The 27,383-nt window shown below is 42.4% G+C and overlaps 3 protein-coding genes across 4 annotated transcripts in view; all 3 read right to left on the reverse strand.

Annotated features, from left to right (window-relative positions):
- Positions 1-361: 361 nt before the first annotated feature.
- On the reverse strand, positions 362-2,258 carry LOC134456125 (C-C chemokine receptor type 4-like). Its single transcript, XM_063207558.1, has 2 exons — positions 1,737-2,258; positions 362-910 (listed from the first exon to the last, which is right to left on the reverse strand). The coding sequence occupies exons 1-2, from the start codon at positions 2,256-2,258 to the stop codon at positions 362-364; spliced, it is 1,071 nt and encodes a 356-aa protein (XP_063063628.1).
- A 6,945-nt stretch (positions 2,259-9,203) lies between these two features.
- On the reverse strand, positions 9,204-13,860 carry LOC134455037 (C-C chemokine receptor type 1-like). Of its 2 annotated transcripts, none has more exons than XM_063206102.1 (3): positions 13,802-13,860; positions 11,920-12,587; positions 9,204-11,077 (listed from the first exon to the last, which is right to left on the reverse strand). In XM_063206102.1, the coding sequence occupies exons 2-3, from the start codon at positions 12,442-12,444 to the stop codon at positions 10,535-10,537; spliced, it is 1,068 nt and encodes a 355-aa protein (XP_063062172.1). In that variant the 5' UTR covers positions 12,445-12,587; positions 13,802-13,860; the 3' UTR covers positions 9,204-10,534. The 2 variants fall into 2 exon arrangements, with proteins under 2 accessions (XP_063062172.1, XP_063062173.1); XM_063206103.1 differs by having other exon boundaries at positions 11,920-12,553; positions 13,802-13,855.
- A 4,211-nt stretch (positions 13,861-18,071) lies between these two features.
- si:dkey-225n22.4 (collagen alpha-1(XXI) chain) overlaps positions 18,072-27,383 on the reverse strand; it is a 107,442-nt gene continuing 98,130 nt past the window's right edge. Inside the window, 5 exon segments of the mRNA XM_063206689.1 lie at positions 18,072-20,656; positions 21,740-21,817; positions 23,563-23,754; positions 25,375-25,429; positions 26,370-26,516. Of these exon segments, the coding sequence (XP_063062759.1) occupies positions 20,466-20,656; positions 21,740-21,817; positions 23,563-23,754; positions 25,375-25,429; positions 26,370-26,516 (663 nt within the window). The 3' untranslated portion in view covers positions 18,072-20,465.

The following is a 27,383-nucleotide window of genomic DNA, read 5'->3' on the forward strand; positions in this document are numbered from 1 at the left end:
TAGCAGTTAACATGGACTCCTATGAGACCAGTTAGCCGCCAGCTGGTCTCATAGGACTCAATGTTAACTGTTAGCATGGAGGTAAAATTTGCACTGCCATACTCAGTGAACGGTTGAAAGTACAGGAGAAAGGTAAAACTCAATTATTTAAGTCAAGGGGATGTGTAATATGAGCTTATTTCCAAAAATGGGATAGTATCACTTTAAGCCTATGACCCTTCCGATTCCAAGACTCCCAAATTCCCTAGCCATTGGCCGAAGATAGGCTCTAAAAGTTCTCAGATGAACATGGAGGAGGGGGCACATTATATATTTTTTTAGAAGTTTCCATGCAGTAACAAAGTGCAGGACCTCAACATTTTTACACATTTACAGAGGTAGTTCTAGTGGTCAAAGCTGTACCAGCAGTGTCTCCTTGATTATCTGAGCTGTGATGACTGCGATGAGACTGCGACTTACTCGTGACCGCCACAGACAGGTGGCTCTTCAAGCACGGAACATAGGCGCCTATGAGCTCACGGACATAGTTCTGGAACTTGCGTCCGAGGAAAGTGTAGAAGACAGGGTTGATGCTGAAGAATAGGTTGGCTATGTTGTTGGTGACGTAGTTAGCGTAGTCCACGGCATCGTTGCAGTCATATCGTGTATGTAGCGCCACCAACTGCATGATGCTACGCGGCGTCCAGCAGGCGAAGAAGAGGAGAAGTATGACAAAAACGATGCGCAGGGTGCGGTGTTTGCCACTGATCTTTGTGGACGCTACTCTTATGATGATCCGCACGTAGCAGTATCCCACTATCAGCAAAGGGATCAAGAAGAAGGCCACAAAGTGCACGTATATGTCGAATGGCTTCCAGGAGAAATGCAGTTCATCCTTGCACTGCAAGCCATTGTCAGTATGATAATTCACCTAGTGGATGAAGCAAGAGAGTAAGTAATACTGCAACACTACTATACTACTAATTATAATAATTATTATTATACAATTCGTTTCTGAAGTTACTGCTTGTTCAACAGGATTATTCTCTGAAATGAGACAAAGTTGGACCAAAACATTTTGACAAAGGAGGTGTTATAAAGTGAGGGGGATCATCATTAAATTCTGTTTACAAAAATAAACGCAATAGATGGATTTCAAGACCATTTTAGGATAATTGTTCAATGGTATCCATATCTTAAGTGCTTTAAGTACCTATTAATCATCTGTGGTGGTTAACCTACATAACCACCTTTAGGGCAAGTCTTGCATAGAGACAAGGTAGGTAATTCAAATTAAAACCCCTTTATTTTAAACTGGGGCATAATCAAAACTATGTCCTAGTTTAAAAGACAGGGTTTACTTAACTCAAGATTTCCTGGTGTTTTTTCTTTCTTTTTTTTTTTTTTTACAAAACACACTACTTCGATATAGTTACAGTAAAATTGGGGCAATTGAAAATGTTGGGGCACCTGAAAGTTGTCTTAGGAACCCAAACATTTTTCTGAACAACCAAAACAAGATTCTAGGAAGAACCACAAGGTTCCTTAGAGAACCTTAGAGAACCATTTTCCATTGCAATTGCAGGCTTCCCTACAGAACCTTTGGTTTCCTGTGTTCCTGAGAAACCTTGGGGTTCTTCCAAAAAACAATTTGTCATTGTCCTTAGAGAATGTTAGTGGTTCCTCCACAGTGCTAAACATGAGGATTTTCAAGGAATTTTTACATTTTACAGTGTAGTCTCTTGATGCTGGCTCACCCTGTAATGAAGCAGTGGGCGCACGCCTGCAAGTCCACAGGTGAGCCACACCACACCTGAAGCCACCACAGCGTAGCAGCTCTTGCGGTGTTGACTGACGGCCACGGCGTGGACCACAGCCAGAAAACGGTCGATGGTCACCAGAGTCAGGAAGAGAACAGAGCTGTGGAACCCCACGTAGGTTGCCGTGCCCACCAGCTTGCAGAGGGGGGTACCGAAAGTCCACTCGTCGCTGTGGTAAGCAGCCCAGAAGGGAAGCACACAGGTGAATACAAGGTTGGAACCCACCAGTTTTACCAGGAAGATGTTAGTGACAGTGCGGACCCGCTCAAACTTGACGACCACAAACAGCACCAGGCCATTACCCAGAAGGCTCAGGGTGAAGATGATGAAGTAGAACGGCGGCAGGAACTCTCTTGAGAAATCAAGGACACTTGTTTTTACACAGGCCGTCGCTGGTGGTCCAGTGTCGTAGATGTAGTCAAACGGTGTGGTAGAGAGAAACCCTTCTGTGTCGTTCATCTTGATATTTTCATGTGAAGTATCTGTGGATGCATCAAAAGCACAACATGTATTTTGAATGACTGTGATTTTCAATTATTATATTTTTTTTATTTACATTAACTCTGCATGCTTTGATTGATTCAAACAAATCAATTTTTTACAAAGAACAAAGGGTGGGGCTTGACTAATTTTGTAATTTAATTAATGACTGCATTATAATTAATTAACCTATTGTGACTATTAATAACATAATATATTTCCTCCAAAGCATCATTTATTAGGGGTCATCCCTATTTTCCCTGGGTCCTATGTTCCTCGCAACCGGGGAACTTAGGACCCTTTTTTCAAAAATAATTAGGATCCTTTTTAGAAAAAAGGTTTCTATGTTCCCCGCTGCTTCCAAGTAGACTGCTGCAACATGGCAAAGTGCAGGTTGTTGTTGCACCTGTAACAGTTTAAGTTTAGGGATAGTTTTGGTCAGGGCACAAATTTACAACTCAGAAATATTGCATTACTGACAGGTTAGGTTTAGGGATGGTTTTGGGAAGGGCACAAAACTCGGAAACTTTGCATTACTGACAGGTTAAGTTTAGGGATGGTTTTTGGAAGGGTTAGATACAATGCGGGGAACATAGAACCCTTTTTTCAGAAAAAAGCCCTAAGTTCCCCGGTCCCATACAAAGACAGGGGAACATAGGATCTGGGGAATACAGGACCCGGGGAACATAGGTACGCTCCCATTTTTCATGTGACAAATCTTGCATAAGAAAAATATGTGATATAAGATAAATGATGAATAATACATCTTTTTGTGCTAGGTGATAGCATATGGTCTCTGGAGCTCGAAACCATTTGGAGAACAGAAAACAAACATATAAATAACCTGGCATATGTAATCTGGCTACTACCAGCAGCAGCTCCAGCACTTGCTTTGTACAGTATTATGATGATACTGGCTGAGGTGTTTCAGTGGTAAACACTCTTTTTGGTAAATTTGCAAAATATTGTACTTGAAATTAAAAGTTTCATTTCATATTTTTGATTATTTAATTAGATTAATTAATCATGATCAACCAATTGAAACCCCAACCCTACAAAAAACATGATTACATGCAATGCAAATCAAACATGCCCCACAACATATGTTAACTTGATCAATTGCTTGCTTACATTTCAAAGAAAATAAACTAAAATAAACAGTCAATATTTGTCAGTTTACTTACAGCTGTTAGCCAGTCATTCAAGGGATGGATCAGCAAGTGGGTTGAATTGTTGAGAAACCTCTGTGCTGTGCAATGAGGGGAGAGGCAGACTCAAATAGTGCGTGGGAGGGAGAGTCGGGTGTGGGTGTGAGTCGAGTATGAGGGAGGAGATACAGGAAGTCTCTCAATTATTCCCATCCACCCCTAATGGCTGTTGCCAAAATAATATCTCTTTTCTTTTATCCACACAGCTTCACTCTTCACATGTGGTTATTTCTTGTGACATGTACATGCTCATTTGAAACATTAAGTTTGATGTTTCAGCTATACATGTTTTAAGAATACCTGTTTTATATTTTTTTTAAAAATTCTCTTACAGTGACTTCACTGCATCATTTAGATGTTCATTACCAGAATAGCTTAAAAAAACCAACAACTGGTATATTGTAAGAAATAGAAGGAGCTGTTGTCTTGAAGGGGTGAAACTATCTTGATGTTTTGAAACTTTGACCAAGGTTAAAGCTACAGTATGTAATATGACCTGATTATGCAGTGTTCCTCTTTGACCACAATGTGCTTCCTGTATCTGTACCCGAGCCTGGGCTTAGTCAAAGACGTCTTGCTTTATAAATATGTCTAAGCATAAAACTTTGCCCTTGAATAAGCATAAAACTCCCAAATCGATACTGAAAACAAAACAAACCAATTTAGATGACATAAACACCTTAATTCAACTCAAAACAACAAAACAACTACTCACATCAAAAGAGCACTGTCATAATAAACTGACATATAAACCAATGGTATCATACCTCAACGTTACAGAGCAGAGAGGCATGATAATATATATGTAGTGTAAATAACATCAGCCCTGACCCCGAGTCGGATGATGATGATTGAGATCTGGATGGCACTGACAAACGATGAACTACTTGACTGCATTTCAGTGGCGAACATGGATTCACTGGACGACTCGTTTGATGCAGACTTCCCTCCCCCGTCTCAGGCGCGCTCCGACGCGGACTCTGAGGGAGACGGCAATGCTACTCTGGGGAACACACTCCACGCTGTCTGGCGCAAAGCGGCTGACAAGCTTAGTGTTCAGTGACCCTTGACTAGTCCTCAAAACAAGCACTCGCTCTTGGATGGGTTTTATCTTCCCCATGCAGCGCCCCCGGTCCAGGAGGTGCTTCCTCCGTTTCCGGAGATCATCGCAGAGGTGCAAAAGTCGTGGCAACGCCCGCTTTCGACGAGATCCCCCAATGGCAGCTTCTCTATGCTGGACATGGAAGGGATGAACAGTGCTTGAGACTACCCTCCACAAATGTAGCGTGCCCTGGCTAACCATCTCGCCCCCTCTGGGGGCTGCTTCTCTGGCGGCTGCAGCTCCTAAGCTGCCGCACAAATCTGATCGCTTCGCTGCGAGCCTCTGGGTGAGGTGTTACAGATCCTCTACCCAAGCTACTGTATTCGTGCAATGAGTGCATCTACCCTCCTCACGGCCTACCTAGCGTTGCTAGAGGCCGAGATGGATTCTGCTCTGGCAGACTCATCGACGTCAGACCCATCGATGCCCTATGGGCTGATATCACAGCCTCTGACCTCATTTTACGGACGTCACGCTGTAAGTGAAGTGAAAGCCCATTGGGAATCTCCAACTCCCATTGTCATTTGTGACACAGCACACAAGTGAACACTGCACACTGCACACAACGAAATTGCATTTATGCCTCACCCGTGCAAGGGGGCAGCCCTCAGCGGCGCCCCATGGGGAGCAGTGCGGTGGGACGGTACCATGCTCAGGGTACCTCAGTCATGGAGGAGGATGGGGGAGAGCACTGGTTGTGTACGGCACAAGCCACTAGCAGGGCCATGTCTTTGGCTGTGGTTGGACTGAGACACACCTGGCTTAACCTCTCGTCCATGAATGACATGGATAAAGCAGCGGTCATGGACAACCACATATCTGACTCCGGCCTCCACAATAGAGGCTACCCAACAACAATTTGAGGTGCTGAAGAAGCAGCAAACGGCTTTCAAAGCTATGGTCTCTTCTTGTTAAGTGCTGTACGCCTGACATGTCCAGAACTACCAACGTCAAGCCCTTTACTCAGCGCCGGCTTCCCCACCACAGTGTAAGCCCTCAAGGAGTGCTGAACCCAAGCAGGGAAGCCGACAGGAGGGGACAAAGGGCATAGGCGTACGTTTAGGGTGGGACATGTCCCGACCAATATTTAAGGAATATAAAATTGTCCCTAATGCTACTACAAAGTGGTAGCATTAATTTAAAAAACATTTTGAACTGGCTGTTTTCTTTATGATGTGAGAGATTCCGCGGTTTATTCTGAGATATGACGACCCATGTCGCTATTGGGTGCAACAGAGTAATGGGTCATTTGCCGGCCAGGTAGTTTCAGGTGGGAGCAGTGGTCCATGTGCTACTGGTGCTGAAAGCCCCCAACTCAAACTGCATGGGTGTTTCAATATGAGCTTTATAAGCTTCAGAGATGACAAAAAAGAAAAGGGCGGTAAGTTATTTCGCCATCACAACAGTACGGTGCAACCAGAAAGATGATAGGCCTATGTTGAAGATGGTCAAACACTAAATGTGGTTGAGAATGCTTGCTCATGTCGGCAAACATGTAGCGCTTGCCGCGTGAGGTAAAAAGTTTAGCAAAGTTGTGACTCCTCTGGCATTCTGAGAATAACATAATTTGTAGATGGGTTTTTCTTTTTTTAAGTATGTTTTGGGGGCTTTTTGGGCCTTTATTATGACAGTATAGTGTGAGAGGAGACAGGAAATGAGCTGGAGAGAGATATGGGATAGGGCTGGGAAATGACCTCGGCCGGACTCGAACCGGGGTCCCCATGGGCATGCAAGCCCGAATGTGGGGGGCTACTACTTGTGGGTAGTACTTGGCTTTCTTAAGGCTTAAAGGAGCCGTTGCCCTTTTTAGATGCGTCCCAGCATCTCTATAAGAGGGTCTGTCTGTCCGTCCGTCCGTCCGTCCGTCCGTCCGCCTTCAATTGTGTCTGAAACGCATTCCTTCAATTGTTCCTTCCTGTGGCCACAAGGCGGCAGACTTGCCATTTTGGACCGGATCGAATGCGTGCAAGCATAGCCTTTCTATACTAAACCGGATGCTAACGTTGGCGAAAAGTAGCCTAGCCACAGGCTAACTGACAAACGTGAGGCCAACAACTCAGCCGATCGTGATGTACGCCACAAATAGACCAATCGACCTCATATTTAGACACTACAATGTTGATTTCTGCCTTCGATTTTCATCAGTTAAGAAATCTAGCGTCGGATTAACACATTATTAAGGTAGTAAAGCGAGTTGCCGCCATGTTTGTTTTCCAGAATCACCCGGGTAGAGAGCTCACGTGCAGCATTCTGGGTAATTGAGTTTCAATTCACCTAAAGGGTGAACCCATAAGCGCATGATTCACCCAAACGGTTTTATTTATTTATTTATTATTTGTCGATGTTTAGATTCTTTCCCACATGCACATAATGCTGAAATGGCGTGATACTAAAGGTTGTTAGGCCTAATAAATGTCTGGTAATTTGTAATGTAGCCTACTTCATCTAGGCTATGTGAAATTTCAAATCATAGCCTATGGTTCTTTTCCAAATCCAAGAATGATGATAAGCTTATTATACCCTAAACTGCAAAAAATAAAGCCATGTCTCGCCATTTTGCTACCTTGCTGCCTGCCACAATATTTGGAGTGTCCATGATGACCAATAAACAAAAAGTACATCCTCGGGGGGCGTTGACAGAGGAGGCCAGGGGGGCGTTTGGGGGGGGAAATGGCATAGTTGATAGTTGGAACTGGCATAGAGGGACGCATCTGTTGTCCGCCTGTCGGCCTTGTTTCTTCAAGTCAGTGACAAATTTACTCTCTCTCTCTCTCTCTCTCTCTCTCTCTCTCTCTCTCTCTCTCTCTCTCTCTCTCTCTCTCTCTCTCTCTTCACTGCTATGTCCAGGCCCATTAGAAATGCTGAATAGTTGAAGCAATCTTATTTAAATGTTTGATAGCCTAGATGTATCTGTATTTTGTATTTTATATGTAGCCTACCACTTACAGCACTTTGGAAAAAGGAAATGAGCCCTACTCTAATGTGCCACCTGGCTTAAGAAACCATCTTACTTTTAGTCATTATTTTGGTAGCGCGCATACATTTGGACCAATTTTAAAATAGATTAATCTACATGAATCTGGTAATTACAGCAAGATTAATGTAGATAAAAAAACACAATCTATGAAATTTGGAGAAATTACTTTTCCATATTTACCATGGTCAGGCTGACATTTGGGGACCCAACAGATAGGCTTAGGAGATTTTGGTGGGGCCCTTGGCAGTTGCCTAGCTATTGGTGAAACTGGCAATAATGTGGATATCCGGTGGTGTTGATGACAGCGAAAAAGCACAATGGGCCTAATGGGCCCTAACAGTGCATAGGAAATAATGGACATTGCGTCATGCTAATTACAAACAGAATATAATGTGATTTGAGCACCAGAGAGAGAGAGAGAGACAGAGAGAGAGAGAGACAGAGAGAGAGCATGTGTATGTGAAAATGTCTGCTTTGGCCAACATAATTATCCAGCATTCATTGATTTACAAAAAAGAACACATATTGACTTTGTATAGATTAACAACTGTTCTTTATCACACTAGATGATTCATACCATACAAACATTCTTAGGTACAGTATATGCGAAAAACAAACATACTGTACATACTGTATATTCTTATATATACCACTTACTGTATAAACCATACTATACTGTAAAGTTCAATACAAAGACTTAAACAATGAGCCATGTTGTTCAAGGTAATTCACTGCTGCAACAAATTGGTAGTCGACCCAGAAAGAAAAACACCAGCTTGTGTTTGTTCACAGGCAGTCAAGAAGCACATAAAAAAAAGTTAATCAAAGTTTTCAGTCATGTTGGGGAGAAATAAAGTACAGGACATGAAAACCAACTTTAAACACTTTTTTTGCTGCATGTTTCATCACGGACGATGCATTGACTAGTTTCCCAATCTACAGTATGTCATCCCTATATGACCTATGGGTGTGAAAATCATATAACACAGAAGTAAACCAACTTGAGATTGACTTCTTTTCCTAAAGGTTTTGTCACTGAATGGGCAAGGAGCCGTTTCCCCAATGTATGTGCCATCCCTATATCACCTGACCATAACAACATAATGTACAGTAGGCTATAGTGTAGGAGATGTAAGCCAAACTCGACATTGACTCATTTTCTCCTTGCATGGTTTGTCATCATAGCGCAGAATTATTTCCCAATGTGTCTATGTGTCATCACTGCATGACCTACTTGAAAATCATATGAGGGAGAAGTAAACCAAACTTGACATTGACTCCTTTTTCCACATCATGTTCTGATACCGAAGAGGCACAGAGTAGTGTCACAATGTACGTATGACATTAGTTTGAGTGCCTGGAAGTCTTCACGCATTCTTTAATTCAGGAATGCTTTGAACACATAAGTCCCTTCTTTGCAGATTACAAAACGTCAACATGTATAGGATTAAAGAGGGGATGTCTGCGCTTCAGCCCTGGTGGTGCTCACCGTCGAGGACAGCAGTATGAAGACAAGCTGGGCTACTTCACAGTGACTAGACCCAGAGATGACTGGAGCACTCAGCAACTTTTTTAGAGGTTTTTTATTTTGGTGCACAAAATGACTGACGTTTCGGCGCACCTGCGCCTTCCTTCATGTATAGGATTGAGTTCTTCCTTACCACATTCATCTTTGCTCTGGCAGTACAGAGTGAACCACTGATCAGACTGGCCGACCAAATCAGACCTGTACAACACACAACCTTTAACCAACTTCACCATTGTGAGGACAGAGACAGCATGTACACATCATTTACCAACATACACAGTACATTTACATTTACATCGATTTCAACAAATTAGTTTTAAATGCAAGAGTGTTGCAAATTTAAATGCAAAAAAAAATTTCTTACCAAAAATACAGACAGCAGCAAACGTCAACATTTCAGTAAGAATCATTCTAATCTATTGTATTGCTGGCAACTCAGGAGCAGGCTAAAAGTACTAAATACTGGAATAATCCTTTAAGCGACGGTTGATCACAGCAATTTACAGTAATTTAGAAACACAATACAATCTCTGGAGTAATGTTGAGTAGGATGCCTTGCTTATGTACACTTTACATACACACTGTAGATGAACATGCAGTGAAGCATGTACTACCCAACCCATCAACTTCCTTCTTTTCAGTTCAAACCTATCGAAAGAGTTTAGTCATAAGGACTTTGACTTTTTCAAAATATTCGTATTCTCACGGAGCTGTCCAGTTGCTTACAATTTAGCCATTTTCACATGGTGTCAGAAACCTTCGATTCAACGAATTTGAAGCAGAAGTAGGCTATAGCATCCTGTACCACAGACATACAGTAACTTATATACACCCGACTGTTTTCCGTAGAAGCCAGCATTCGTTTTTCCTGCTTTGCTTCTAAAACTTGTATAACTTGTCTGTCTTTTTTGTTATCACAAAAATAGGTAATTGAACACTTAGGTTCACATTGCTTGGACAGATTCTGGGCTATGACCCTTCCGATCCTCAGACTCCCAAATTCCCTAGACATTGGCAGAGGAGAGCCTCTAGTTCTCACAGGAACATTTGTTTTTGGAGAAGGCACAGGTTTTGTTGCTTAAGATTCCTCAGAGGAATTTTAGAGGTTCCCACTAGTGGTGTCAACAATAATCGATTCGGCGATGCAATGCAATGCGGGGCATGGGCGATCCAATTCAATGCAGCAAGTTCCAGAATTGATGCAGCATTTTTTTTAAGTTTCAATTACTTCCGTTGATATTTCGGGAGCTCAGTATCTGACTACTTGTATTGCCTCATCATGACTGATGAAACATTTGCTTTACTTTCAGTAGAAATGTAATGCATTGCAATGCATTGTAGAATTGAATCGGATCGAATCGGAATCGAATCGAATCGTGAGGGCAGTGCCAATGCACACCACTAATTTCCACGCAGTAACTAAGTGCAGGACCTCCATGTTTACACATTTACAGAGGTAGTGGTCAAAGCTGTTGCAGCAGTGTCTCCTTGATTATCTGAGCTGTGATGACTGCGATGAGACTGTGACTTACTCGTGACCGCCACAGACAGGTGGCTCTTCAAGCACGGAACATAGGCGCCTATGAGCTCGCGGACATAGTTCTGGAACTTGCGTCCGAGGAAAGTGTACAAGACGGGGTTGATGCTGAAGTAGAGGCAGGCGATGTTGTTGGTGATGTAGTTAGCATAGTCCACGGCATCATTACAGTCATATCGTGTATGTTGCGCCACCAACTGCATGATGCTACGTGGCGTCCAGCACGCGAAGAAGAGGAGAAGTATGACAAAAACGATGCGCAGGGTGCGATGTTTGCCACTGATCTTTGTGGAGGCCACCGTTATGATGATCCGCACGTAGCAGTATCCCACTATCAGTAAAGGGATCAAGAAGAAGGCCACAAAGTGCACGTATATGTCAAATGGCTTCCAGGAGAAATGCAGTTCATCCTTGCACTGCAAGTTATTCTCCCAGTGTTTGCTCACCTAGTGGATGAAGCAAAAAAGTAAGTAATAGGCTACTGCAACACTACTATACTACTAATAATAACTATTACTATTATTATAAAATTCGTTTTTGAAGTTACTGCTTGTTCAACATGATTATTCTCTGAAATGAGACAAAGTTGGACCAGAATATTTTGACAAAGGAGGTGTTATAAAATGAGGGGGATCATCACTAAATTCTGTTTAAAAAAATAAATGTTAATATATGGATTTCAACACAATTTTAGATAATTGTTCAATGGTATACATATCTTGATTGCTTTAAGTACCTATTAATTATCTGTGGTGGTTAACCTGATCACCACCTTTAAGGGAAGTCTTGCATAGAGACAAGGAGTGGTAGGTAATTCAAATTAAAACCCCTTTATTTTAAACTGGGACATAATCAAAACCATGTCCCAGTTTAAAATAAAGGGTTTACTTAACTGAAGATTGTCTTGTGTTTTTTTTTTTAATTATTATTATTTTTTAACAAAACACATTTACTTTGATATAATTATAGTAAAATTGGGGCAATTGAAAATGTTGGGGCACCTGAAAGTTGTCTTAGGAACCCAAAAAGTTTTCTGAACAACCAAAACAAGATTCTAGGAAGAACCACAAGGTTCCTTAGAGAACCGTAGAGAACCATTTTCCATTGCAATTGCAGGCTTCCTTAAAGAACCTTTGGTTTCCTGTGTTCCTGAGAAACCTTGGGGTTCTTCCAAAAAACAATTTGTCATTATCCTTAAAGAATGTTAGTGGTTCCTCCACAGTAGTAAACAGAAGGTTTTTCATGGATTTTTTACATTTTACACTGTAGTCACTTGATGCTGGCTTACCTTGTAATGAAGCAGTGGGCGCACGCCTGCAAGTCCACAGGTGAGCCACACCACACCTGAAGCCACCACAGCGTAGCAGCTCTTGCGGTGTTGACTGACGGCCACGGCGTGGACCACAGCCAGATAACGGTCGATGGTCACCAGAGTCAAGAAGAGAACAGAGCTGTGGAAGCCCACGTAGGTTGCCGTGCCCACCAGCTTGCAGAGGGGGGTACCAAAAGTCCACTCGTCGCTGTGGTAGGCAGCCCAGAAGGGAAGCACGCAGGTGAATACAAGGTTGGAACCCACCAGGTTTACCAGGAAGATGTTGGTGACAGTGCGGACCCGCTCAAACTTGACGACCACAAACAGCACCAGGCCATTACCCAGAAGGCTCAGGGTGAAGATGATGTAGTAGAACGGCGGCAGGAACTCTCTTGAGAAATCAAGGACATTTGTTTTTACACAGGCCGTCACTGGTGGTCCGGTGTCGTAGTCGCTGTAGTCAAACGGTGTGGTAGAGATAAACCCTTCAGTGTCGTTCATCTTGATATTTTCATGTGGAGTCCTATTTGTGGATAACCTGACTCTTGCCCTCTGGTATGCCGTTCCGTTTACGTTGCGGCAGGGAATGGAACGCCCTCACGTGTAGCTGCTGAACGCAGCACGATGAGTAAAATCGGGTTAATCTGTGGATGCATCAAAAGCACAAAATGTATTTTGAATGACTGTGATTTTCAATTATTATTTTTTTATGTACATTAACTTGGCATGCTTTGATTGATCCCAGCAAATCAATTTTACAAAGAACAAGGGGTGGGGCTTGACTAATTTTGTATTAATTAATGACTGGCATTATAATTATTTAACCTATTAATGACTATTAATAACTTAATATTTTCCTCAAAAGCATAATTTATTAGGGGTCATCCCTATGTTCCCCAGGTCCTATGTTCCTTACAACCCGGGGAACTTAGTACCTTTTTTTCAAAAAAGAAAGAAATGTACAACTCAGACACAATGCATTACTGATAGGTTAGGTTTAGGGATAGTTTTTGGGAAGGGCACAATTTGAAAACTCAGAAACATTGCAATTCCTGACAGGTTAAGTTTAGGAATGGTTTTGGGAAGGCAGGGTTAGATATAATGCAGGGAAATTAGGACCCTTTTTATAAAAAAGGGTTCTATGTTCCCCGCTGCTTCCAAGCAGAGGTGTCAAAAGTAAAAGTAAAAGTACTTTTGTGGTGTAATTACAACACTAGCACTGAAAACCTAACCCACCACAAACCTGATCCAACCAGAGCAGAGTTAACTTGGAAACATTGCATTACTGATAGGGTAAGTTTAGGGATGGCTTTGGGATGGGTTAGATACAATGCGGGGAACATAGAACCCCAAACAAAGACAGGGAACATTGGACCCGGGGAATATAGGACCCGGGGGACATAGGTACGCTCCCATTTGTTATGTGTGACAATTGTTGCATAGGAAAAACTATTTGATATAAGATAAATGATGAATAATAAATATTTTTGTGCTAGGTGAAAGCATATGGTCTCTGTAGCTCGAAACCATTTGGAGAAGAGAAAAAAAACATATAAATGTAGCCTGGCTACTACCAGCAACAGCTCCAGCAATTGCTTTGTATTTTCAGTTTTACACACTCTTTTTTGTGAAATTTGCAAAACATTGTACTTGGAATTGAGAGTTTCATTTTATATTTTTGATTAATGAATTAAATTAATCATAATCTAATGAATTAATCATAATTAATGTGCTATGTAAATCACACATCATGTCAAGTCAAATAATGTCCCACAACATATTTTTACTTGATCAATTGCTTGCTTACATTTCAAAGAAAATCAACAGTCAATATGTTTTTTTTTGTCAGTTTACTTACAGCTGTTAGCCAGTCATTCAAGGGACGGATCAGCAAGTGTGTTGAATTGTTGAGAAACCTCAGTACTGTGAAATCTGAGAGGAGAGGCAGACTGAAGTAGTGCATGGTGAGTGGGAGGGAGAGTCGGGTGTGGGTGTGACTGGAGTATGAGGGAGGAGATACAGGAAGTCTCTCAATTACTCATCTGCCCACCCGTTGCAGTCCAGAGAAAAAAAACAATAGGACATGTATATGTCCCTGGTTCTCTGAAGATAAATGAGAGAGCTTACTCTCTCTATGGGAAGTCCTCATCGTATGAGACATCCACCGAACCCCATAGAATCACCGCCGATAGGCAGGGAAGCTGCGAGGACCCAACATTGCTGCTTTCCGAGAGGGTATAAAAAGCGGGTATGTGCCTGCGCCTGTCCTCTTTCCACCAATTCCAATTCTTTCTCTGCATTTATCCCATTGGACTAGTGAATCACATTGAAGTACACACACTAGTCCATAGCAGTGGGCTGCCTGCTGAGCGGCGCCCGGGGAGCAATGTGGGGGTTAGGTGCCTTGCTCAAGGGCACTTCAGCCGTGGTCCGGTCGGGCACTGAACCGGGAACCCTTGGGTTGCCAACCCAGTGCTCTAACCACTGAGCCACGACTGTTCTCCATCAGAGAACCGGGGACATATACAGTATATGTCCTATTGTTCTCTTATCAGTCCAATTTCGTTCTGGATGTGGGTGAAAGAGTTCATCACGGGCCTGGGAAAGCATGTCCCTTCTCAAGGGTAGCTCCGAAGGCTCGCCCGCAAGTAGGTTAGACATTTTTGCCAACCAAGGCACCCGCTCCAGCGGGGGGTCACCAAGAGCAGAGACAGGGGTTCCAGACGTTCCTTGGGCAGAACCGCCAGTAAAAGGGCCACCGTGGGAAAGGCGTACGGCCTCCCACTGGGCCAGGGCTGCGCCAGGGCATCAGTGCTCATGGCAGAGTCACACACATCTTTAGTCTAGAGGAAAAACAGTGGGTGTTCTCATCTGGGGCAAACAGGTCCACGTTGGGGGGCTATTCCAACATGCCGTTATTCCGACACTTTTTAGGGGTTAGGGTTAGGGTTAGGGTTAAGGTTAGGGATGTCGGAATAGCGGCATGTAGGAATAGCGGCAGACGGTGGAAAACGCGTCGGTATTCCGACAATAGACATTAACGTCGGAATAGCGACATGTCGGAATAGCGCCACGTAACCTCCACGTCAGCCTCACTGAAGCGGTCCCATATTATTCCCACCGTCGTCTCGGTATGGAGTCTCCATTCTGACGAACGGGGACCCTCTCTCTCTCGAGAGAGAGAGCCAAAACCAAGCCAGGCAAGGTTATAGATGGACAGTGAAACTGAATCACAGGAGGTGTAGTAAGTCGGCGTGCCCATGAAAGCGAAGGGATTTAAGAGGACTGGTGCAGGCGCGTACCCGCTTGTTATACCCTCTCGGAAAGTGGCAAATGTTGGGTCCTCACAGCTTCCCTGTGGCAGTGATTTTATGGTGTTCGGTGGATGTCTCATACGATGTAGCGATGTAGAGTAGTCGAACGAAATTCGACTGATTAGAGAAAATCTCTTTTATCCACACAACTTCTCTTCACATGTGGTTATTCCTTTTGAAATGTACATGCTCATGTGAAGCATTAAGTTTGATGCTATACAGTGAGTCCAATATGTATTTGATCCCTTTCTGATTTTGCCGGTTTGCCCACTAATAAAGACATGATCAGTCTATACATTTATGATAATATGTATTCAAACATGGAGAGACAGAATATCAAAAATAAATTCCAGAAAATAACTTAAAATAATATATTTTAATTTATTTGTATTTAATTTAGGCAAATAAGTATTTGACCCCTCAAGCTAAAGAAGATAAAGTGCTTTGTGGCAAAGCCCTAGTTGTCTAGCACTGAGGTCAGATGCTTCTTTTAGTTGATGACAATGTTTGTGCATATAGTAGAAAATATTTTTTGCCCATTTTTCTTTGCACATTATCTCTAAAACATTAATAGTTTGTGGCTGTAGCTTGGCAAATGGGAGGTTCAGTTCTCTCCATAGAATTACTATAGGGTTAATATTTGGAGACTGTCTAGGCCACTTCACGACTTTAATATGCTTCTTATTGAGCCACTCCTTAGTTGCTTTGACTGTATGTTGTGTATTATTGTCTTGTTGGGAGATCCAAAAATGGCCCACCCTTCAGTGTAGTGGTGGAGGGAAGGACGTTTGCACTCAGGATTGCACATTACATGTCTCCCTCCATCCATTCGTTGACGATGTGAAGTTGTCCTGTGCCTTGGCCACACACACACCCTCAAACCATAATGATACCACTTTCATGTATGATGGTGAGGAGGGTGTTCTTGGGATCATAGACAGTAGTACTCTTTCTCAAAACACATTGAATTGTGATAATGCCAAACATCTTGATTTTGGTTTCATCTGACTACAGCACCTCCTTATCATATCCTAAATCAGTCTGATGTCCGTTGGCAAACCTCAGGTGGGACTGCACAGGTTCCTTCTGAAGTAAAGGTACCATGTGTGCACTACAGGATTTTAAACCTCTGTGGCATTAAGTGCTACCAGTAGTTTTCTCAGTGATTTTGGTCAGTAGCTTTGATATCATTGCCTAGTTCATACTGTATAGCTCTAGGGTGATTTCTTTCTGTTCTCATGATTATCAAATCCATACAAAAGGTCAAATCTTGTATAGAACCCCAGACAGGCTGATGGATAGTCATTTTGTATTCCTCACATTTTGGAAGAAATGCATCAACAGCCGAGTCATTAATACCCAGTCTCTTTCTTGTGGCTTTGCAGCCCATTTAATCTTTGTTCAGGTCTAAAATCGTGTCCCTGATATCATTTGACCACTCTTTGGTCTTTCCCATGCTGGTGAGGTTAGAGTGTGACTGATTCACTCATACTATGGACTGATTCTGCTGATTCAATGTGTCTTTTATGCATGTTAGTATGTACAGGTGTCTTTAATTCAGATGACAAGTTGATCGGAAGTGCCTATCTGGTCTGTGGGCCCGGAACTGTAATCAGTTGGCAGGGGATCAAATACTTATTTTGCTCGATGAAATGGAAATAAATTAATATATATTCTCTTCAGTTAATTTCTGGATTTTCTTTTTGATATTCTGTCTCTCCATATTAGAATACATATTATCATAACATTTATTGACTGATCATGTCTTTGTTAGTAGGCAAACCAACAAAATCAGCAAGGGATCAAATACATATTGGACTCACTGTACATGTTTTAAGAATCTAGACCTGTTTTTAAGAAACTTATTTCTGTTACAGTGACCTCGCTGCATGATATTCATTACCGGTACAGCTTAAAAAAAAAACAGGTATGTTGCAAGAAAAAGAAGGCGCTGGGGTAATGAAGGTTTGAAACTATCTTGACGTTTTGAAACATTGATGACGGTTAAAGCTATGTACTATGACTTGATAATGCACTGTTCCTCTTTTGCCACGATGTGTTTCTTGTTTCGTACCTGAGCCAGGGTTTAGTCAAAGACGTCTTGCTTGATAAACATAAAAATCCCAAATGAATAGACAGACAACAAAAAAATAATTTAAATGACATGTACATTTTATTTCAATTCAAAACAACACAAATATTACATCAAAAGAGCACCATCATAATAAAATGACATATAAACCAATGGAATTGTACCTCAATGTTACAAAGCAGAGAAGCATGATAAAAGATATGCAACTAATAGACGTACTTTATTTCTTGCGAGAGCAATCCCTTTAGATTGACTTCAAGTAAAGTAGGGAGTTCTTTGTTCTCTGCAGGATTTACAAACACTGTAATCCACAATGAAATATATCCCATAAAAATACATATTAACAAACGCAGAACATTGCTTTGGTCTATTTATATGAAAATGTGAATCCACACATTAGCTCCATGTTCGATCTCACGTATACAAAGCAATTAATGTTGACAAATCACTTTGAGGAACAAATTCATTCAGTATGGATCATTTACTGCATATGATTTAATAAGAACTGTGTGGAAACACATTTCATGTCAATCCATTTTATGTGGGTCTATGGCTGGACTGGACATAACATTAATGGCAGGGTATGTCAAGAACATGCTTACACATACAGACAGGCAGGCTGAAAGCACACACTCACACTCTCTCTCTCTCTCTCTCTCTCTCTCTCTCTCTCTCTCTCTCTCTCTCTCACACACACACACACACACACACACACACACACACACACACACACACACACACACCTTATGCGTATGCTGGTGTGTCTAATTCAATCTGCACTGGAAGTGCTTTCAGAATGGTCATGAAAAATCCACTCTTTTGTTTGCAAGCAACAACTAACACCAGAAAAGACAAGAATACTAGATATGAAGCTGTCTGGTGCCCAGTTTTTACAAACAATGATGCATATCCATGGGAGCAGGTCGATTCAACTTTTGCAAGTTTATCACAGTTGTTTCCTCTGTCATTGAGTTGTTTCGTCCGCGAGGTGTTTCGTTCACATTGTGAAAACAAGACATATATACTGCAACAGCTCTCTTTTACTGTGTATTTGTTTATTTGGTTTCTCTTCATTACACCACATTTTACCACTTTATTCTTGTTTTTTATTACTTTAGATTAGGTAGAAAAGTTTATTTGGATTAGGGAGAAACCTTTGCACATCATGTTCATAATGCGCAACATTATTGTTATTATTTGAAAGCAAGTTTGATTTGTGGTTTTTGGATAAACATTTGCACATCATGGCCATAAGAAATAGAAAAGGCAATATCTGTTCTGTCTGGCCGATTTTCGACAATATCTGGGAAACATTGTCATGCTTTTAACAGTAGCCTACAGCAGCGTCAATGGCCATCTTCACATACATGTGTAAACAAAATGTGTGTGGGCCAATAAAAACGTTTAGTGAAAGGACAGTTGCCGCAAGAATGTGAGGAGGGAAATGCAGTAGCCTCTTACTGCAGATGGGGTCGCCGGTGGGCCTATTCACTATTGCTGAAAATTCACAACTACTTCATAACAACATTGCTATGACAGTACCGAGAGCCTTAAGTAACAGATTAAGACATAGTCATTGCAATTTTGGTGACAATAAGGTTATTTGCATTACAAATAACGTTTTCACACCTTCTAAGCCACCCATCCAACTCCGAACAAAACAACTTCTCCCTGGCGGACGAAATGACTGCAGGATTGACGAAACAACTCTTGACGAAAAGCCAAATGAAGAATTGACCTATATCCCATATGCACTCATAACCACAATATAAACAACAAAAAGCAACGGAAACAAAGATGTGAGAAATGTATGAATGTTCATGAATAATGAAAGGGAGGCTACTTTTCCAGATTAAGCTAACCAGATACAATATATCACATACCTGGTAGCCCACAGTACAAATATATACAATCTATAATAATACCAGACAAACAGAAAAATCAAAATAATATTGTTGGTTACATGGCGAAACTCTGTAGGATAGAGATGAACCACCATAAAGATATGATCGAAAATGATTGCAGATACACTGAGAGAATTGGAGGTTTGCCTAAAGGAGTTTGTGTTGTTGCCAATGGCATCATAAAGGGTCAATCCTGTACATTTTCAGGTGCAACAAAACTGAATGGAGCAGCATCGATGATATTCTTGTACAGATAATGTTCTACATACCCTAAGTGAACCTTTATTTCTCTGTGTGTATGTAGCGTCAGAATAATGTGTGAAACAGCATAAGAGAGAGAATTTCCTGAGTCTTGTTTCTCCATTGGTAGATGCCAAGTGTGTGTTCACCTCCCATTTTCTACTATTGCTATCTTACATCCATCCATAGCCGTTCTATACAGAACATATTTACATTGCTCACTTTGTGATTGTTTGCACAGTTACAAATGATCAGGGATGTTTTCCTCCAACAGTGTCATAGCTAGTTGCTAGCAAGTTAGCAACTTAGTTGGTTGGCAAGGGGCAATTACGTTTTGCATCGCAATCAACAATGTAGCTGACGTAGTTAGCGAGTATGATTTGGGGAATGGACCCTTGTGCTGTACAGACGGTCAGGACCTACCGAGTTGACAAATGACTACTGGTGGGAGGGGTGATCTCTGTTGAAGTTTGAAATGAGCGTCTGATTCTACCCAGTTGCTAACGTTGATGTTGACATGCTCATAAGCAATGCGACATAGTTCGCACCCTTCCCTCATCAACTCCCTGTTCACTGATTGGTCGGTTGTCTGGCAACAGCCGTAAGCTCCTCAGAGAAGACCCCACCCAGACGTACGATGGAGAGAAATGTGAACTGAATGGAGATGTATGGATGGAAACAGCAGGCAACTGTGTCAGTCTGTGAGGCGAAACTTGGAGCAGCCAAACGTCCATTGAGATGACTTGTCTCTCCTACGAGACTTCCACTGTCCGCCTGAGGGCAACAATGATTTCAGCTTCTGCATTGTGTGTCTGTTATTTTTATCTACTGTGTGTGTGTGTGTGTGTGTGTGTGTGTGTGTGTGTGTGTGTGTGTGTGTGTGTGTGTGTGTGTGTGTGTGTGTGTGTGTGTGTGTGTGTGTGTGTGTGTGTGTGTGTGTGTGTGTCTATTCAGTCATGTCTGTGCTGGGCACTAGAAGTTGGGCCCTTTGCTATAGCGTTCCTCGCGGTGGCTGAGGGCCTGATAGCAGAGGGACATGTCACACATGCCAGACGGCCCTGGGGGGCCCCTTTTGCCAGGCAGCCCTGGGATGCCAGATTTACCCGTCATGCCCGGAGCTCCCGGCAGACCAACGCCATCACCGCCACGAGGCCCCTGGGCACCTGAGAGGGGAACATACGGGGAGTCAATATGGGATTAGAGAGAGAGAGAGAGAGAGAGAGAGAGAGAGAGAGAGAGAGAAAGAGAGAGAGAGAGAGACAGACAGAGACACAGGGAGAGCAACTCCTTTATTGCCACAAGGCAAAGAGAAATGGGGAGAGTCCGTCAAAAGAAGAGGAGAGAGATAGTGAGAGAGAGAGAGAGAGAGAGGGGCGGGGGAAGAAAGGAAGAGAAGGGGAAGGCAGGGGGATACAGCAAGTGAGAGGGAAAAAACAGAGAGGGCAGTGTGATATACGACTATAATGGCTACATGACTTTAAGAGCAAAGTGCAGTAGCCATACTATGTCCATATGTAGACTATAAATCCGATGAAAATGCCTTCACTGACTTGTGGAGGAACCTTGAAAAAAGTCTCCTCATGGGTTTAGGCATTTGTATAAGGTTCTTTCAGACTTGTGTCTGGTTATTTTGTCTAAAAATACTTTCTGCTGTATTTGGGCACACATCTGCGCTCGATGAATTAGGGTAGTGGTTGTTGAGTAATACCAATGGAGCAACAACAGCTAGTACTCTCACTTCCTAAAAAGCTGGTCGGTGCACCAAAGTTATTTGGTGCATTTGCAATCATCGAATCCCCACGCTGATTGGCCTTGAGAATTAAACTTTATTATCGCCTCGAAAAATTGACAGCCTAGTTCTTTTTATTAAAGCACATTACATTTTTTTGAAAAGTTAACATTTTATAAGTGAAGGTGGGTGGCTGGGTCATAGCCTTTGTCAGACATGTGACTTATCATGATCAGATGGGGTATGTTGAGTAATTTTATATGAAACATCATATGAAACCGCCCTACGATTTGTGGAACATCTTTCAAAATTCCTTTCGCCACACAAATTGTTTTAATCTTTTTAGGCGACATAGTCAAGGTGGAGCTATTTGCTGTTAAGGTGGCCTCCTTAAGTATGAAGTTCTGGTAACCCTGTTTTGTATGTTGTTTCCATAAACTTCAGAGGTTAGCCATCTGGACTGGACTCTGCATGCAGAGGGACAGGATGTTTACTGTGCTTCAGACTGTTTGCTTACCCATCTGCCCCGGCTCTCCTGGCTGGCCTGGTCTGCCTTCGCCTTTGTTTCCTTTATGTCCCTTCAGGCCCATGTCACCTGATAAACAAGGACATGTCTCTGTTAAGAGTCCAGTGTTGTGTCTCCTCAGAGATGAGTCTCATGTTCTCTGTTATCTTTTTCAGTTCAGTACATACTGCTATTTTTCATCTGGACAAATTCAGATAATCTAAATAATGTAAAGTCTAACAACATATCAGCATGCCATTTTGAAGATTATATAACAGCCCGACATTTACATAACATTTACACCCATGACTGCAGAGCCAGCAGCAGTCAGAATTCCACCATCAAGTTTGCTGATGACACTGTAGTGGTGGGACTGATCAATAATAACGATGAACAGGCATACATAAATGAAGTTTCTAACATCTCACAATGGTGGCAGCACAACAACTTGGCACTAAACGTAAGCAAGACTAAGGAAATGGTGGAGGACTTTCGGACAAAGAGGGGAAACTACACTCCACTTTCCATCTGTAAACAACCTGTTGAGAGGGTAGAGTGCTTTAAATACCTTGGTGTTCACATCACAAATGACTTAACATGGACAAACAACACACACAATATCATTAAGAAATCCAGGCAGAGACTGTACTTTCTGCGCCTGTTGAAAAAGTTCAAAGTTTCCACACCCATCCTAAAAGCCTTTTACTCCTCAGCAGTGGAGAGCATCTTAACAGGGTCCATCATCACCTGGTACGGAAACGCCACAGTGCGTGAACAGAAAGAACTACAAAATGATAGTGTGCTCTGCTGAGCGCTGTATTAGTCAACCTCTGCCTGCCGTGAAAGACATATACACAAACAGAGTGCTATCTAGGGCCCATAACATTCTCAAAGACCAGTCACACCCAGGATATGGACTATTTAAAAAACTGAGATCTGGAAGGCGACTGTGCTGTCACAGAGCTAGAACTGAGAGACTGAGAAAGAGCTTTTTTCCTCATGCCATTTGCTTACTGAATTCCTCCTAATTACTTTGATTGAACACACACACACACACACACACACACACACACACACACACACACACACACACACACACACACACACACACACACACACACACACACACACACACCTTTTATTTTTATTTTTATTTTATTTCTTCTTCACCCTTCTTCTGCACACTTGTTTTGCACCGGCCATGCATTTCATTACAAGTGACACGAAAGTGTCTCTATGGGTGAGTGGTTAGGGCGTCAGACTTGCATCCCAGAGGTTGCCGGTTCGACTCCCGACCCGCCAGGTTGGTGGGGGGAGTAATCAACCAGTGCTCTCCCCCATCCTCCGCCATGACTGAGGTACCCTGAGCATGGTACCGTCCCACCGCACTGCTCCCCATGGGGCGCCACTGAGGGCTGCCCCCTGTCACGGGTGAGGCATGAATGCAATTTCATTGTGTGCAGTGTTCACTTGTGTGCTGTGGAGTGCTGTGTCACAATGACAATGGGAGTTGGAGTTTCCCAATGGGCTTTCACTTTTCACTTTCACTCAATGTACATGGCAAATACATATCCTTGAATCCTTGAATCCTTGACAACAGTAACTAATATTTCATAAAATTGGTGGACCTCATAAAGCAGACAGCCTGGTGTCTGTGTGCGTGTGTGCGTGTGTGTGTGTGTGCGTGCGTGCTTGTGTGCGTGCGTAGGTATTTGTGTATGTGTGCGTGCGTGTGTGCGTGCGTAGGTATTTGTGTGTGCGGGCGTGCGTGCATGTGTGTCTGCGTCCGTGCATGCGTAGGTATGTGTGTGTCTGTGGGTATGTGTGTATCTGACCTTTGAGCCCCGGGGGGCCTTGCATGCCTGGGGGACCCGGGTAGCCCTGTGAGCCGGGCCGGCCTGGGTAGCCCGGGGTGCCCATAGTTCCCTTAGGGCCCGGGACCCCTGGGTGTCCGGGGGGGCCTTTCACCGTCTCGCACGACTCACAGCTCCTGGGGACCATGGTCTGGAGAAGCTGGGGGAGTTGGTCTAGGGGTGACAAGAGAAGTAGAGGCCAGCCGACAGGACAGAGAGGTCAATAAGCTATGGAAAAGCTAGAGATATTTTGAACTAATGCCTGACTTGCATATGATGTGTGTGCTGGGAGGGGTGGTTGGAGGGGGGGTGGATGCAGCATTTGTATGTGTGTTTTCTGTCTATTTGTGTCTGTCTGTCTGTCTGTCTGTCTGTCTGTCTGTCTGTCTGTCTGTTTTTTACCCTGTGAGACCAAAGGCAATTTTCATGCTTGCATGATAATAAAGTATAATCTAATCTAATTACTACTGGTTCTGCTGTATGTTCTAGGTATGCAGAATTTCACAACGTTACGTTATATTACACTGCATTACATTATAGTAAGAGGGTGCAGTCAATCTGAACAAAAAAAGGGAGGTGGTCATGCTGTGTGTGTTGTGTAAATCAGATGACACTACAAATGTTTTTTTCAGACTATAAGGCCTTCAACAACTGCAAGCAACTAGTTAGAACAAACAGTTGTAGAATTTCAGGTGCGTCCTGAATATGGCTTATTTCGAAACTGGGTTATTTGTCCACATGCTATCTCTTTCATTTCACCACATCTCCATTCATGACACATTCTTTTATCAACGTATTGTGTCTGTATTGCACATTTAGTTCCTTCTTTATTTTACCAGCTGTCTTTTGCTGATTTTGCAGTTCAGAAATTGCCTGTGGCGCTGACGTACATTACATTACCGTAAGAACTTTTGACCGCTTCACGATAGAAGTGCGGGAACCAACCACAGATCAGTAATGCCTGTGCAACTCTTAAAAGGACACTGTGTGAGATTTTTAGTTGTTTATTTCCAGAATTCATGCTGCCCATTCACTAATGTTACCTTTTTCATGAATACTTACCTCCACCATCAAATTCTAAATATTCATTATGACTGGAAAAATCACACTTTTCATACATGAAAAGGGGGATCTTCTCCATGGTCCGCCATTTTGAATTTCCAAAAAGTGCCCTTTTTAGCTGCAAAAATGACTGTACTTGGACCACACTAGAAAATATTTGTTTATTAATTTTTAAACTTTCATGTAAAGATCAAATTTGGCAATAGGCAGCCCATTTTCAATTAGCAGCATAGTTGCAGTACCTTTTTTGACCATTTCCTGCACAGTGTCCCTTCAAAAGGGTCTCAAGGGAAACTGTAAGCCTTTCCTGGAAGGCTACGCGTGCCCTATCTATGTTAAACACACAGCAACCACTCACAGAGAAGAGCTATTCTAACCCAATTAGAAAGACTGCTTCATATCAGTTCATTCAGTTGACAGCACAGTAAAACTGCAGTGTTAATTCAACACTTACAGAGTACTCTGGGACCAAATGCACTCTAAAAAAAATGTTGAATCAACTCTGTAAGTGCTCTTTTTTACTGTGCGTGCAAAAAGGAATGCATGATATCCCAGAGTACGTAGTTTGTTGTCTTTGTGATAACTACTGACATGTAAAAAACACTCCCTTCCCCAAAATCAAATGTGTCATTTATGTTTCCAGCGCTACGGTAACTCCCACAGGGTCAAGACCGACTACGTGCCATGACACGGTAAGGCAATCCCAACTTCTCAGCACAAGGCAATACTAACTTCTCAGCATGTCCCCACACAGTTTCAGTAAGTGCTCCTCGGATGGGGGCTTTCCCTGAAACAGAGCAAGGAGCAAATTAACACTTTACATTTTCTTTACATTACATTACAATTTGTTAGAAGAAGGACAAAAAGGCACAATATTCACAGTCAAAAAAATACCAGTGTAACATTCACAGTCAAAAAAATACCAGTGTAACCAATATTACCCCAAAGAGTTGAAATTAACTGTGCTTCAGGTAACATTTGCTCCAACTCAAAAAGAGTGTACTCTCTGGTCTTTTTTTTGGACATTTTCATAGTTTGTCAGAGTAATTTGACCCTCAACAACATTTTAAATATTCCATCTGGATTTATGTTGGGTATGCAAGTTTACTCTGAAATGTTGACAGTGACACTGCATTTCTTTTAATGTGTTGCAAGAAGGAAGAACACAGGTCATACAGGCTGAGAACGCCTTTGAACAAGACTCAACAGGTTTAAAGCCATTCCTGTCACAGATATAAAAAAAACATATGGGGAGCATACTGAAACTGGAAGTACATAGTTTCAAACACACAGGAGAGCAATTTACGGTGTATAGGTTCAAGGACTTTCCTGGGAAAAAATACTTTTCCCCAACATCTTACACAATATAAACAAAACCCTTTCCATGTGGTGTGTTTAGCAGCATGACAGTTGCTGGTCAGTAAGCAAATTAGTTGGTTGCCAAAGGCTAATTCCATTGCTGCAAACAAAGTAGCTGAGATGTGTTTTTGGGAAATGCAAAACGCTAAATGCAAAATGCAAAACGCTAGATGTGTTTCTGAAGAAAGGGAATATACACATACAGTATTACACTGTATTATCAGCTGCAACTAATATTTTCATTATTAATTTATTTACCCTAATTTTTGTCTGTTAGGTGACTTTGGGTGTCATGACAGGTGTTGCTGAAAGGTACCATGTGATAAATAAAAAGCTTGTATTGTTGTTGTTATTGTTGTTATACATACAGGCTTGCCGGGGTATCCGGGAACCCCAGGTTGTCCCGGCAACCCGTCTTGTCCCGGCGACCCTCGTGGCCCGACGGTCCCGATGTGTCCCATGTCACCTTTCTTCCCCTCCAGGCCCTTGGGGCCCGTGTCGCCCGTCACTCCTTTCTGTAGAGAAACCAAGAGAGCAGGTGACATATCTGTGGGGATTCTCTCAGTCATCATCCGAGGGAATACTCCAAGAACCTTGCTCAATAGTAAACTGGGGAGTTTTCGTAAATCATTCAGTAATACAGAAACTTGCAAGTGGAAAAGTTAAGGTAACACTTTTTAAGCCACTTGTATGAATGGCCTATGATTTCCTATAAATGCATTCATACGTACTCATAAAGGAGCTAAAAGGAATCGTAATGTGCTGTATAAACGTTTAAATGTAGTTATGAGATATTATAAGAATATTTAGACATTAGACATGTAGCCCAAAGGTTGCCAGTTCGACTCCCGACCCACCAGGTTGGTTGCTCTACCCATCCTCCTCCATGACTGAGGTACACTGAGCATGGTACCATCCCGCCGCACTGCTCCTTTGGTGCGCCGTTGGGGGCTACCCCCTTGCACGGTCGAGGCATAAATGCAATTCTGTTGTGTGCAGTGTGCACTTGTGTGCTGTAGAGTGCTGTGTCACAATGACAACGGGAGTTGAAGTTTCCCAGTTGGGCTTTCACTTCACGGCTTTCATTTATAGCCCACTTTGACACTTTATTATATCCTATAACGGACTATGAATGCATTTACAACTAGTCTACTTATAAAATAGCTATAGCAAGTCTTACCAAAAGGTCTTTCTTTTTCTATCCTTAATCAAAAACGGATGACGCTCTTCAACTGAGCAACAAAATGTCTGACAAGTTCCAAGACGGAGTCCAGTTTTTTAGAACTAAAGTTCTTTGGAAATGTGTACATTACATGCTGACAGTTGTCAGGCATGTCTAGCACTGTCCTGAGGGGCCAGAAGGGTTACTGGGAACTGCTGCT

This window comes from Engraulis encrasicolus, chromosome 9 (genome assembly GCF_034702125.1).
Source record: "Engraulis encrasicolus isolate BLACKSEA-1 chromosome 9, IST_EnEncr_1.0, whole genome shotgun sequence".
Lineage (NCBI taxonomy): Eukaryota > Metazoa > Chordata > Actinopteri > Clupeiformes > Engraulidae > Engraulis > Engraulis encrasicolus.